The sequence below is a fragment of the Tympanuchus pallidicinctus genome, unplaced genomic scaffold, assembly GCF_026119805.1.
Source record: "Tympanuchus pallidicinctus isolate F22 unplaced genomic scaffold, pur_lepc_1.0 scaffold2, whole genome shotgun sequence".
Classification (NCBI taxonomy): Eukaryota; Metazoa; Chordata; class Aves; order Galliformes; family Phasianidae; genus Tympanuchus; species Tympanuchus pallidicinctus.
The window spans coordinates 20129887-20143223 of record NW_026294721.1 but is presented as its reverse complement, the minus strand read 5'-3'; the positions used below and the strand labels follow the sequence as shown (position 1 = coordinate 20143223).

At 33.3% G+C, this 13337-nt stretch overlaps 1 protein-coding gene across 6 annotated transcripts in view; it reads left to right on the top strand.

Annotated features, from left to right (window-relative positions):
* The window catches only part of ARAP2 (ArfGAP with RhoGAP domain, ankyrin repeat and PH domain 2), a 115288-nt gene that overhangs the window by 64382 nt on the left and 37569 nt on the right, over window positions 1-13337 (top strand). For all 6 annotated transcript variants that reach the window (XR_008206450.1, XM_052681805.1, XM_052681801.1 and 3 more), the window contains 5 exons: window positions 1585-1729; window positions 3825-3927; window positions 5242-5440; window positions 6979-7042; window positions 12735-12898. Coding sequence is in view for 5 of the 6 variants with exons in the window: in XM_052681805.1 (XP_052537765.1) it covers window positions 1585-1729; window positions 3825-3927; window positions 5242-5440; window positions 6979-7042; window positions 12735-12898 (675 nt within the window). In the remaining variant the exon portion in view is untranslated. The remainder of the gene's footprint in view (window positions 1-1584; window positions 1730-3824; window positions 3928-5241; window positions 5441-6978; window positions 7043-12734; window positions 12899-13337) is intronic.

Here is a 13337-nt window from a genome sequence, read left to right as displayed (position 1 = left end):
TGCAGGGCTACCAACCTCCCCATTTAATACTAGACCAGGCTGCCCAGGGGCCCATCTAATCTGGCCTTGAACACCTCCAGGGACAGGGCAACCACAACCTCTCTGGGCAGCCTGTTCCAGCACCTCACCACTCTCTCTGTAAAGAATTTTCCCCCTGACATCCAACCTAAATCTTCCCTCCCTCCACTTCAAACCATTTCCCCTTGTCCTGCAGTTATCAACCTTTCAAAGAGTTGATCCCCTCCTGTTTGTAGGCTCCCTTTGGGTACTGAAAGGCTGTAATTAGGTCACATTGCAGCCTTCTTTTCTCCAAGCCCAGCTCCCTCAGCCTGTCTTCATAGGGGAGGTGCTCCAGTCCCCTGGAAACACAGTATATTTGGGGGGAGAAAGTTATTGATAGTTAACACCTGTTAATGATCAGCAGGAAGAAAGCTCATTGCTGCTATTCTAATGCAATATATCATAAAAAAAAAAGATGGTGTTTGATCTGAGTTTAATTTTTCTGCTTCTGTTTTTCATGAAAAAGTTTTAATGGAGTTCTGTTAAAAGCCATAGTATTCTAAAGTTATTCTTGAAGGTTGTAATAGTTTAGTCAGTGTTGAAGCAGTGAGCCATTTTGTAGAATGCTCACACTTTGGGGTAGGAAATGAAGGAAAATAATCAAACTCTTCAAGTATTATGCTCAGCTCTTGTAAACCTATATGTCTTCAAATATCTTGTTCTTTTGTATTTGGATGTCTATTTAGATAGAATACGGATGGAACTAGATAGAAACTAGAACGATATCCAGTAAAAGATAAGAAAACAATATTCAGATACTTCTAAAAATATGCATGACTCACAGAAAATAACACAAAAAATGAATTGGGTGAAATACCAGACTTGCTCAGCATCTGTGTATTATCACGTGTTGAAAGCACTAATTAGCATTCTGTTAACTACAGTGTTGTTTAAATGAATTTAACCTTGCCATGTACATGTAAGAATAACAACAATAGAAATCTTCAACACATTCTAATATGAACATGCAATCCTGAAACAGCTATAACTACCACTTGTCTATGATATTTCCATTTATCTACCCCAGTATTTAGGCATAAATTATGTACAATTTCATTATTATTTGACGCTTGAGCCTGTAATAGAGGAGAATTGAGTTCAGCTGCAGCTGTATCTTGAAAATGTTGTTCAATTAGTTTGTTTCTTCTTCAGTTTGACATCTTTATTTTGGTTGCATATGTTTAAAAATATTTTTGACAATATTGAATAACATAGTGTCTTTGTTTTTCTTATAGTGTACGATGGATGTAATTTTTATCATGTATGACACTTTTTAAGTTTTGTAGTATAATATTTAAAAATACTTTCTTAAACTACCATATGCTAGATTTTCTCTATGTTAAATAGTATCAGTCGACTCAAACCTTGAATTCCTTGCTCACTGAAATCAATGAAACTGAAATTTCAGCATAAATGTCTTAATGTTACAACAAAGCCATGTGTCCTGTAAGGCAACTTCTGCAGAAGGAGGTAATTTGTTTCTTATTAAACCAACTGACTTATCTATTATTTCTTTAACCACAGATTGCAACAAAAGATGGTGCACTTTGGAAAGTGGCTTTCTCAGCTACTATGAAAATGATAAAGCTACCACTCCTAATGGTATGCTTGACATCAACGAAGTTATCTGTCTAGTAGTGCACAATTCGGATTACTTTTTAAACAGAGGGTATGTTCCAAAGTTAATAATTCAGCAAATAAACATTTCCAAAATTCTATTATAGGTGTCAGTGCCTATCATTTTGTTCCTGAATTTTGAACATGCAATTTTGAAAAAAAAAAAACTCAATTATTTTATATTGCCTTCAAGAAGTAAGTTATATTTGTGTTTGATGTTTGTTTTTGGTGTGTTTTTTTTTTTTTTGTTTTTGTTTTTGTTTTTGTTTTTTTTTTTTTTTTTAAGGTGATATAATGAAAATACTAGGGTAATCTTAAAAAGGCATCATAAGTCAGATATGTCTATTTCTTACTGAAACTGAAATGCATGGTCTTAGCACTTATAAAATGGCATGATAAACTGAAAAATTAACACTCATTTCTATTTCTAGGACTGACCTCAAGTGAAAACTTTTGCTTTGCTTGCTTCTGATAATAACACGTTTGATTAGAGTTCTCCGTAATCTTTTTAGTTTTGATCTGTCAACCTTCGAATACTGTTCCTTGTTCTGTAGTTGAGGACAACAGTGTAGCTGTTGAACGCTGAGTTAGTTTGAAGATATCTTTTCTTTGTCTCACTTTTCTCTTATATTCTTACACCTCCACTTGGTATATTAAAACCTCACATAGAGTTTCATTTAAGTGTGAGTTGCATCTCGGTGATTGTTGATTTCTTTTAGATAATGTGTTTGTTGAAACAAACACTTCAGTCTGTACTTTGGATCTGTCTAAAAAAATCCATAGCACTTCTTTTGAAATTTCTGTCTCTGTGTGTACTGTTGTAAAATAACATCTTTGTATAGTGTAATACTGTGGTATTTGTAGCTACAAAGCAGAAATGTCTGGGGAAAAAAAAAAAAAGAAAAAAAGTCTGTTCATTAAGTTTCTAGAAAGTATAAAGGAAAGAAAGAGCCTTACCCACTACAAAGTGAGTCCAGAAAGGAAAGAGTGAAAAATGATGATGCCTCAAAATACAATGAAATAATGAAATATAATGGAAATAGTATTCACTAATCTATTAGCCTTATGGCATCTGGAAAAAAAAAAAAGAAAAAAAACTTTTTTTTTTTTTCTGTAATGGAATATAATGTATTTCTTGCAACATCTGCAAATGAGGATCTCATTGAGGATGAAATAACTGATCCATGTTCAGCTTTCCAGATTTAGACAATCCTCAGTCTCCATTGAAAGGGGATAGCATGCTTAATCTTTTTGGGTTCTAGGGCATGGTCATACAGAAAATCACACTAAAATGGCAAACCTTAGGGTCAGTCTTCAACATAAATAAAGATCTACAAAATGTTGCTTTTCAAATTTCTCCTGATTTCAAATGGACTGCTTTTTTTAAAAAGTTAAATATTTGATAGTTGAAATTGAAAAAGCAGGGTCAATCCACTTAAATAGTTTTAAATTTTTTTAAGAGCTACAGTACCTCCAAGGACTAGTCACAAACATGACAGAACCAAACCGGTTCTGGTGTTGGTGGAAGCAGGTGGTACAAGGGCTGTCAGTTGCTGTGTATGTCATCTCTGGAACTTTTGGTGAATGATAGGAAAAGCCTCTTCATGAGGAGGTTGGTGGCAAAGAGAAACAGGTTGCCAAAAGAAACAGGAAAGTCTCCATTCTTGAAGGTTTTCAGTGCTTGGCTAGACAAAGCTTGGTTTATAATTAGTGGTAGTTCCACTTAGATCAGGAGACTAGAACAAATGATATCTAGAAGAACGTGTCAACCAACATTTCTGATTCTGTGACAAGTTGTTTAAAACTTCCTATTCAGTGCCTTGGTCTGCTTAAACTTGAATGTTCTGAAACCATTACAATGGCATACTTTCTGAGATTGCGTGCAATTTAAAAAATGAAGTATTGCCACTGAATTTTAATGTCTGTACTTATACATTTTTATTGATTTCAGAATTGCAGAAAAAAATGTTATGGAGTAGCCTTTAAACAAATAATCTGTTAATTATCTTGGTTGTATTTGTAAGATTGGAGGAGAAATTATTCCATTCCATAGCTATGTAACAATGGAACAGTAGAGAAATTGAGTTTGCATATGTCTACAGTTATGAAGACTAAATACTGTTACTTTTTTCCCCTACTTGCTTTAGGGACATCTTTACCTTTGAAATCTATTTAATGTCAGAACGTGTTTTTCTGTTTGGAGCTGAAACTGCGTATTCACAAAGAAAATGGACTTGGGCAATAGCTAAGGTAATACTGATAATCATCTTTTCCAGTTAGGTCCAGAGCCTTTGCACGACTACTAAAATGGCTTTGATAGCTTAAAATCCTCTGAGAAGTCATTCTTGGTGAATACAAGGGGTGCTGGTGGATAACAGGCTGACTGTGAGCCAGCAGTGTGCCCTTGTGACCAAGATGGCCAATGGTATCCTCGGGTACTTTAAAAAGAGAGTGGCCAGCAGATTGAGGGATGTGATCCTCTGCCTCTAAGCTGTCTTTATGAGATCACCTCTAGAATATTGTACCCACTTCTGGACTCCGCATTTCACAAAAGACAAGAATCTCCCAGAAAGAGTCCAGCAGGGGGCCATGGAGATTATAAAATGCCTGGAGCATCCTCCTGTCTGACGAAAAGCTGATTAACCTGTGTCTGTTCAGCCTGGGGAATAGAAGGCTGAGATGGGATCTGATAAATGTTAATAAATATCTGAAAGGAAATGAGAGACGAAATGGATGAGGTCAGGATCTTCTCAATGGTGGGTAGAGATAGGGCAAGGAGTAATGGCCTAAAACTTGAGCATAGAAGGTTCCATATTAATATGTGGAAGACCTTCATTACAGCAAAGGTGATGGAGCTCTGGAACAGGTTGCCCAGAGAGGTTATGGAATCTCCTTCCAAGGAGATATTCAAGACCTATCTGGAAACTATCTGTGCAACCTATTTAAGGTACCTGCTTTAGTACAGGTGTTGACCTTGATGATCATTTGAGATCCCTTCCAATCTCTGCAATTCTGTATAATACTGCTTTATCTCATGTGCAACAGTTTCCTATGAAACAGGAAAGAATACTTCTGTGATTTAACATTTGAAACAAGATAGTACAATAAAATGAGAACAAGAATTGAAACAGCATTTTTAATGTTGACCTTAAAAATATGTTAATAGTTTTCTATTATGACAGATGCTATATGAAATTATTTAAGTTATTCGTAGTTCATAGCAATTCTATTCTTTTGTTTTCTGAAACACAATTCACAAAGCAACACTGTATGTGATATAGCACCAAATGGTAACAGTCATATTACCTGTTAAAACAGTTATAGTTTGAAAAGAAAAAATATTTGAATTGTGTAGTGTGAATGGAGAAAAATCTGCTATACTTAATATTAAAACTTAAATTTAACATATATAAAGATTTGAGTGATAAATCTGATAAGTTTTATTTTTTTTGCAGCTTTTGTCTTTTAACCTTACAGGTTTGCAATGTCTGGGTTTTGTTTTTTTTTTTAGGGGAAGAGGTTGGTTGTTTTTCTAAATCTAACTCACCCTGTCTTGTTTGCTAGCATTTTGTTCCCCCTGTAGCTGAATGCTTATTAGAGAGGGACTGTGACCTGATTGGCCAGCTGTACTACAAAGATTGCCATAACCTGGATCAGTGGAGAAAAGGCTGGTTTGCTATAGAAAAGTCAAGCCTTCATTTTTGTCTTGAAATGGAGAGTGCTCAAGAAGATTCCATATATCTAAGGAGGCTACAAGAACTAAGTAAGAATTTTGGTTATCATCTAGAATGCAGGAAATACTCTACTGCTAAGGACATAGCCATTACATTTTAAAATCACAAACACTGCTGATCTCACTGACCATCCCTTTGCATGAGCTAGCTGCTCTCTGAACTCCTGTCTAAACATGGTGTAAATCATGCTCTGTCTTGGTTATGTTTTCCCCTATTTCGTGTAGTTGCAGCACTGCAACTTAGTTCCAGCATTTTCTTTCTTATAATGGTACAGGATTGAATAATAATATATGACCTTTTGGGATTATTGTCTCGTATTTTTGGCACTGCAGAAATGCTAACTGCAGAACATGTTCTTGAGATGATTGACAAGCTTAGTTTAAAATACTCAAATGTACTGGAAAAAATTATAATTCTCTAGGAGAAATGTTTCACAGACTAATAGATTTTTTTCTGATATTAAAAATATTGCTTTCTTCATATCATGATGTGGAATAGATAAGACTACTTACGCAAATGGTCTTTTTGTATCAGTATCTGTAATGTTTTGAATCTTGTTTAAGCATATCTGCCCTACTTGTTTTTATATTGAGCGAGGTAGTGCTCCTTGCTATATTATAAAAGAAACTAAAAATAAACTGAGATTTTATGATGAAGTAACATAGACAAGGGAGGTAATTTAACTTTTTACTGATGGTGCTCTTTGCGAATGCTGTGAGACTATGGACTGTTTCTACCTAAATTTCCTAAATGTCATTGGGTTTTCTATTGTTGATTTACTGCCACCTTATATTTACCGTAAATAATGCCACAAGAGTGGTTTTTAATCAGGAATACTGTTGTGACTCTATCTATCTTTTAAAATTTGTGAATATTTTTATCTTGATTTGGAATTAAAAGTTTAGACAGTATAGTGCACTATAGCATAGTGCATGGTACAGCTTTTACAAGCTCTGTTATTGAAAGCTACCCAGATGTTATTTCTATTATGGATAATGAAGATCTTTTTACAATGTTTGGATGTAGTTGTTTTTGTTTGTTTGTTTTTAAACAGAAATAGCATAAAACTCAATGACTCGATGATCTCTGGAGGTCCCTTCCAACCCATACAGTTCTGTGATTCTGTGAAAACAGTGTAAAAAAGAGTGACAGTGATTTTCATGGTGCACTTGAATTTCCTCTAAGATATTTTATTACAAATATCTACAAAGATTCAAATAAATTAATGGGTTTAAAAGTCCAGTTTTCTTTTGAATTACATCCCAAAAATTTGTCTTGACAAATTTAATTTCAGTGTAGATGTTTTCACATTTAAAAAGTCCATCTTAACCTGTTTTAACTGCTCTCTATATTACTTTTTTTTTTGTAAACTTTATTGTTTAACTATTGTTAAACTTTATTGTGTTTTTTTTTGTGGAATTTTGTTCTAGTTATCAAGTAGCATTTTATATTTGATGCATTTAAGTATTTTATGCACCTTTTGTCACCAAAGATAATTCTGAAAGCACATCTGTTGTTGTCTATATATTTTATTTGTATATCATATGAATGTGTAATTGGTTTTCAGCAATCAGTAGCATGATGCAAAATGGAGAAAAAATAGACGTCCTGCTGCTTGTTGAAAAAGGAAGGTAAGGTCTCCAAAGTAGCTTTGGTCTACTTTTTTTTTAATCAATATTTTAGAATTCTTGTTAATCAGTCACGGAGCTTTCTTCACTTGTTGCTAGAATGGGTGAATTTGAAGATTTTTAAAGGATGGAAAGACTGTGCATTAACCACATTTCATGTTCATGTCAGGGAGCACAAAACATCAGTAGTTTTACCATGAAACTAAAGTATTATAATATCAATTATCTGGAAAATAAACTTTTTGTGTGTGTTATTTTTTTAAGCTGACATGTTGGGATGTATTTTGCCTAAAAGTTGAGAAGAATCTTATTTGTGTGATAGTTTAATCTGTGTGGGTAACATGTTTTGCAAGAGTGCTTTATTCCAAATTGCACAGTATACAGTGATATTTGATAAAGATTGATTATATTCTGATGCCAGGAAAAAAGTAGGCTCTACAAGAGATGGAAGCTTTAGGATAATTATGTGTGCATTTAGCTATGACTAGTTAAGAAAAGAGCTTCAGTTATTACTAGTGATAAATTGAAAACTATCTAATCTTAGCTAAAAGTGGATAGCTTATTAAATGCAGTTTTTCCACTGAGAAAATGATTCCCAGTCATATTAATCTGCCAATAACTTTTGTCAAAAGGATCTAACTTCTTTCAGTGTGTACAAGTGTGAACACTTGTGAAGAGTAACTCTGGACAGTTCATCACATCTATTTTATCACTCTATGTCCCACAGTTCTGTATTGAAATCTGTGTAGATTAAGATCAGCAGGATATACATGTCTCCTGATTAACCTTATTGTAATACCTAATCTCAGGTGCACATCAGCTTAAAAAAAAAAAAAAAAAAAAAGCATACCTGAGAAATAAACATGATCGCTCTGCTTCCATATTGGTGTTTGGGTTTTGCTGAAATGGTTATCAAATGTAGTGAAACAAGATGTTGAAACTTAAATACCAATTTTCTGACTCATGTAGATACTGATTTAAAGATGAAAGTAAAATTATTGAAAATAATAACTTTTTTAAATAGATTCAATTTAAATTTCAGTGATGGACTATTGAGCAAACATCTGTGTAAACATTGCATCAGCTCTTACATGGACTTCTGAATAACTGATAATAGGTTAATAAGGAAGATATCTTGCCTCTCTGTTGAGGAAATATAAACAGCGGATGACTTTGAAATCTATTTTGAATGACAGAAAACTGTTGGAGAATGTTGTATCTTGTTTTATTTCAATAAATTTTAACTCTTCCTAAGATAATACTTACATTCCAGATTTTAGTCAGTTGACGTAGATCGTGAACAGATAAAAGATAAAAACCTGTTTTTCCTGGTTGTTGTTTTTTCTCTCCAATAAGCTTTTTGAAAGATTCAGCATTAAGTATGCTACACAAACCAAGTAAGGAACAAGCGGTACCCAGTGCCCAAGGTACAGTCCAACAGATGTATACAGGCAATGCACCTGATTTCATAGATATCAGTGCAAAACTTCCAGCTCAAAGTCAGGTTTTATTATTTCTTTTACTATAATCTTTTCACTAACAAGTGATAACTTATAGGAGTAGGTTTTCCCAGAACTGTTTCAGTAGTTAAATAGAAATTATGAACTATCTAAAAATAATTTTAAGAGGAGTACTAGCTGAAGTATGGTAACCATGAATATGTTGAAGTATTCTTCATTGAAGAATGCCATAAAAAAAAAGAAAAAAGAAAAAAAGCATAACTTCTGCATTATCTTAAGCATTAAAAGCCATATGGATGAATGACCTTTGGGACAATGATTCTTGGTCAGGATGTGATTCCAAAATATCCAAGTGTTTATCACAGCTGTATGATAGTTCATCTTATAGTGATAAGAAATTAATTTATGTTGCTGGGAAATGACTAAATATAAAATCACTTTTATCTTCAAACTCAATTTTTGAATATGGAAACAAAACCAGCAACACTCCTTTTTCCCCTTCAAATGGGAAATTAATATCTTGAGAAGTCCCTGCCATCTAAATGATATATCAGAGTTCCTAGGTTTTCCTTTTTTGTCTGTTATTTTATATCAGTACTCGTCCAATTTGTTTTTATTAGGTAGGGTCTCTTCAAGTGATGAATTTATGTGCTGTGCTACTGGCAACTTTCATGCTGATTTATTAGTCACTTAAATCGAGGATAAGTGATATAATCTCAAAAATCATTATGCCAAGACTGAATATGAAGTAAAAGAATAAGACTTATTCCAGATTTAAGGAAAGTTCAAAAATAAAAAAAAATACCACTCAGGAAACCTTGCAGCATCTTTTTATTTGTGTATAGAATTAAATGTTGTCTATGTCCTACCATGTCTTACTAAATTTAATCAGAAGAAATTATGAAAATGCCTTGAGAATTTTCCTGCTGAAGTTCATACTATGCTTGTGTTGTTTTGTTACTGACTTCTCTGATTAACTTCCCTTATATTAAACATACTCATACCCTCCCCTTCCCCAGGACACCAAACCCAGTCATTGGATTTGATTAATCAGGGAAGATCGTACATTAGATGTACCATGCACTTTTTTCTTAGATAATTTTCTTTTAGGTTGTTTTGGGTATAAGGATTATTTAAGTTGTTTTAAACAGACTTCTTATTAATGAGTGATTGCTTAAAAAAATAAACAGCTATAGAATTATAAAAACTTCAGCTCCTACTGCTGAAATAATTATAATGTAATAGATTCAATTAATTCTGGACTTATAAATACTTAGTATATTTATGCTTCTGTTAAATTCATGGGGTACATAAATTGAATGTTTATCTGATCCATAAGTTCTCAAAGGCAGTTTACAGTTGATTTGGAAAGGCAAGGAAGGTGTATAATACTTTGCAGCTTGTGTAAAATACGAGAGTTCAGTAATGATACTATGAGACAATATACAAGATTTTTCTGAATTCTAAAGTGTGAGTTCAATTGCTTTCCCTTCTTTTGATTGATCCTTTTCTCCTCTGATTTTTACTTTGAAAATAAATGGCAAGATCATATTTGTTATGTTCAGTGATAGAAGACTACTAATTTAAAAATAAGAGAGGGTAATCATACTGTACCATTGTACATTGCCAAGTAATATCATGAAAGGCTAAATCAGGCTAGTACACTTTCAAAACACAAAAACTGGCATTTTAAAAAAATTTTTTAAAGATATCTGAGGTAGTGTGCTTCCTAAATTTTACCAATAATCCTAGATTTTTATAGACTTCTGGAATTGTTTCAAAACTCTAAGATGTTTTGTTTACATTTTGATGTCTTTAGTAAAGTTAATTAAAGCAGGAACACAATCCTTGTTATTATATCCACTGAAATTTTATTGCACTCTGCTGTTAGAGCATATTCTCAAGCCTTTTAGAACTACCTCCAGCTCAGCTGTTAATCTTGACTTTTTATGATGCTGTTTTCTGATGCCACAATAAGATGGTCATTCACCTTCTCATGTGTTCTGCTTTCATAATTAACTGATCTTGATTTCTTCCTAGAAATGGCAAATCGTATTCTAGATTTTGTTCTGACATGTTGCGTTTTTGAACAATCTAAATTCTGCAGTACCTAAATTCTGCAGTACCAGCAGTATCATCCAAATATATACATTTTTTTTACCAGGAACCTTTAGTTCATGAATATAGGATTGCTGCCTAAAAATACATTGCCTTTTCTTTGAAAATTATTAAGAAACCTCTTTGTCCATTATTTAAGTTAATACCTTTTCAAATTTTAGAAAACAGTGACAGCATAATCATTTGGTAGTTCTGATAATTTTGTTTTGTTTTGTGATTTATTGAGTAGAAGATAGGAAGATCCATAGAAATCAGAATATTCTTTTTCTTGTAGTTTAGGTAATTCATATATCATGAAGGTGGATTGACAGGCATGTGATTTAGACTTTCATATCACTGCTTGAAAACATAGATATGCCTAGGTTAGCATTAAAGTTCTGTATACTACTTATTGATATACAACTGAGCTGCCCACTTTTTCTTTAGAAAAGAAATATTATTTTCACTACTTCCTTTTCATAATTCCTTACATTACAGAAAGTATTCTTTTGAGGCTTCAGTTTTTCTTTTTGCATAATACTGTAATGTGAATCCACCTGTTCTGCAGAGATGGGAAAAAAGACAGTAATAAACATGCATGCCTTGTGTTGGGAAGCAACATGTCTCTTGTTCAGCGTCTTAACCTCTACTGATCTGTGAATAATAGTACTGAAGAAATATTGTAAAATTCATTGGCAGACTCTGTTTCTACTTAAGATGTTTGATTTCCTCTGTGTATGGTAATAACAGTACTAAAATATGTCAGGGTGATGTGATTTTTTGGAAACTGATGTTTGAGAACTGCTTATGTAGGATATCCATTCTGTCAGATCTTCATGAAATGTTTGAATGTATTGAATCAGACACACTCATTCCACTGTAAAAGTTTGAGAGCTTTATGCAAATTCCTGATTTTTCCCAATGGAAAAGAGTCTTAGTGTTTCTTCTATCCAAGTATGTGTGGTTAATATGACTTTCACTGTCAAGAAGTGGAGATTTTTTTAAAGGAGTCTTCAGGAAGCCAAAATATTTCAATATATCTTCCTATGCTGCTAAATAGTGAAATTGTTATGATGGATCCTGAGAACACTTCAGATCTTGGGTCCAAGTTTGTACTTGACTGCATCCTAACTTCCTCTCAAGACAATAAAGCTAAAATGAATATGCAAAATGAAAAGATTCAGACAAAAAAAAAAAAAAAAGAAATCTTTCACTATTATATTATATAAGAAAAAGTGTTTTCCCAGGTAATTAAAAGTAGTATTTGATTGTACTTTGAGGAAAGTATTAATGAATTTCAGAAGAAGATTTACAATTTTCCTAATTAGAAAATATATTAATCTTAAAGAAAATGTAGATTTAGTGATAGATGAAGAGTATGTCTGTAGAAAAGATTGCTAGGCTAACTTAAAACAATTGTTTCTTCTGTGCATGCATATGGGTTAGCATACACTCTTAAACTGTTCAGTTCTATAGCTTTCCCCAGAAGCTATTCTGACAGTGGTTTTAAAAGAGCAAACAAAAGAAAAACAAAGCAAACAAGCAAAAACAAAAGAAACAAAAAAGCCAACGATCTTACCCAAGTAAAATTGTTTAAATAAGAAAATCAGAACAGGACCATGCTTTGAGATAAGCAAGCAATTAAACAATTATATTACTATACTTTAACTTTCAGTTACTTCATATATGTTCCTTACTTAAACATATAATTTCCCAAGGATGATTTTTTTCATCCAGGTGAAGGAAGGAAGTTCAATATATCTCTTCTACACTGTAGAGAAGCAGGGTGGAAAGTAGAAAAGTCTGTGAGTCTTTTATTTCCTACTTAGCTGTGACTTTGGCATATGAATGTAGGGTGTGAGAGAAAGACTGAGGAGGAATAATAATGTTGGTGAGGTCCTTTCAAAGGTCTGACAGATCTGTTTGTGGATCCTTGTTTATTTATTGTGACATTGCTAGCACAAATGAGCTTGGAAGAAAATGTGCTGTTAACAGGCCACCACCACAATCCTGTGTTGTAGAAGGAAGCCTTAATGTCTTATTCCAACTATTTGTTTGGACAACTCTATGCTGTTATAGTAGAATAACCCCATATTTTCCTTTCTTCTGTGCATTCAAAATATTTTTAAACTTTCCAGAACACTGTACATTCATGGCCATACGAAGCTGGATTTCATAGTCTGGTATACTGCAATTGAAAAAGCAGCGGGTACAGATGGTAATGCATTGCAAGATCAGCAGCTCAGCAAAAATGATGTTCCTATTATCGTGAACAGCTGTATAGCATTTGTTACACAGTATGGTAAGTACAGCATGTTTTGTTCAACCTAAGATAGTTTGTATAACAGTTAAATCACTACACTTTAAGAACTTATTACTGAATGAATTTATATATATTACTCAATGTAAAATCATACCTCTTGTTAGCCCCACCACTCATTGATGTGGTGGTAAAGTACAGTGCCATGTGACTGAGAATAAAAAAGTGCATGGAAGTACAACTACAGAAATCCCCTACGTGCCCACTACAGTATTTTTAAAATTGACTTATTTTCTTGATATAGATTAGTCTTTATCTCCCATGCCTCAATTCAGAACTCTGCAGCACTGAGAACAATCTATGTGATGCAAGAACACCTCTGACTTGAAGTGATCGGCAAATCCACGAAATTGATGTTAACTGTGGAACGAAATTCAGTTTTAAGGCTGCTGATTTTTCATAGCAGCCTAGGGAGGTATAA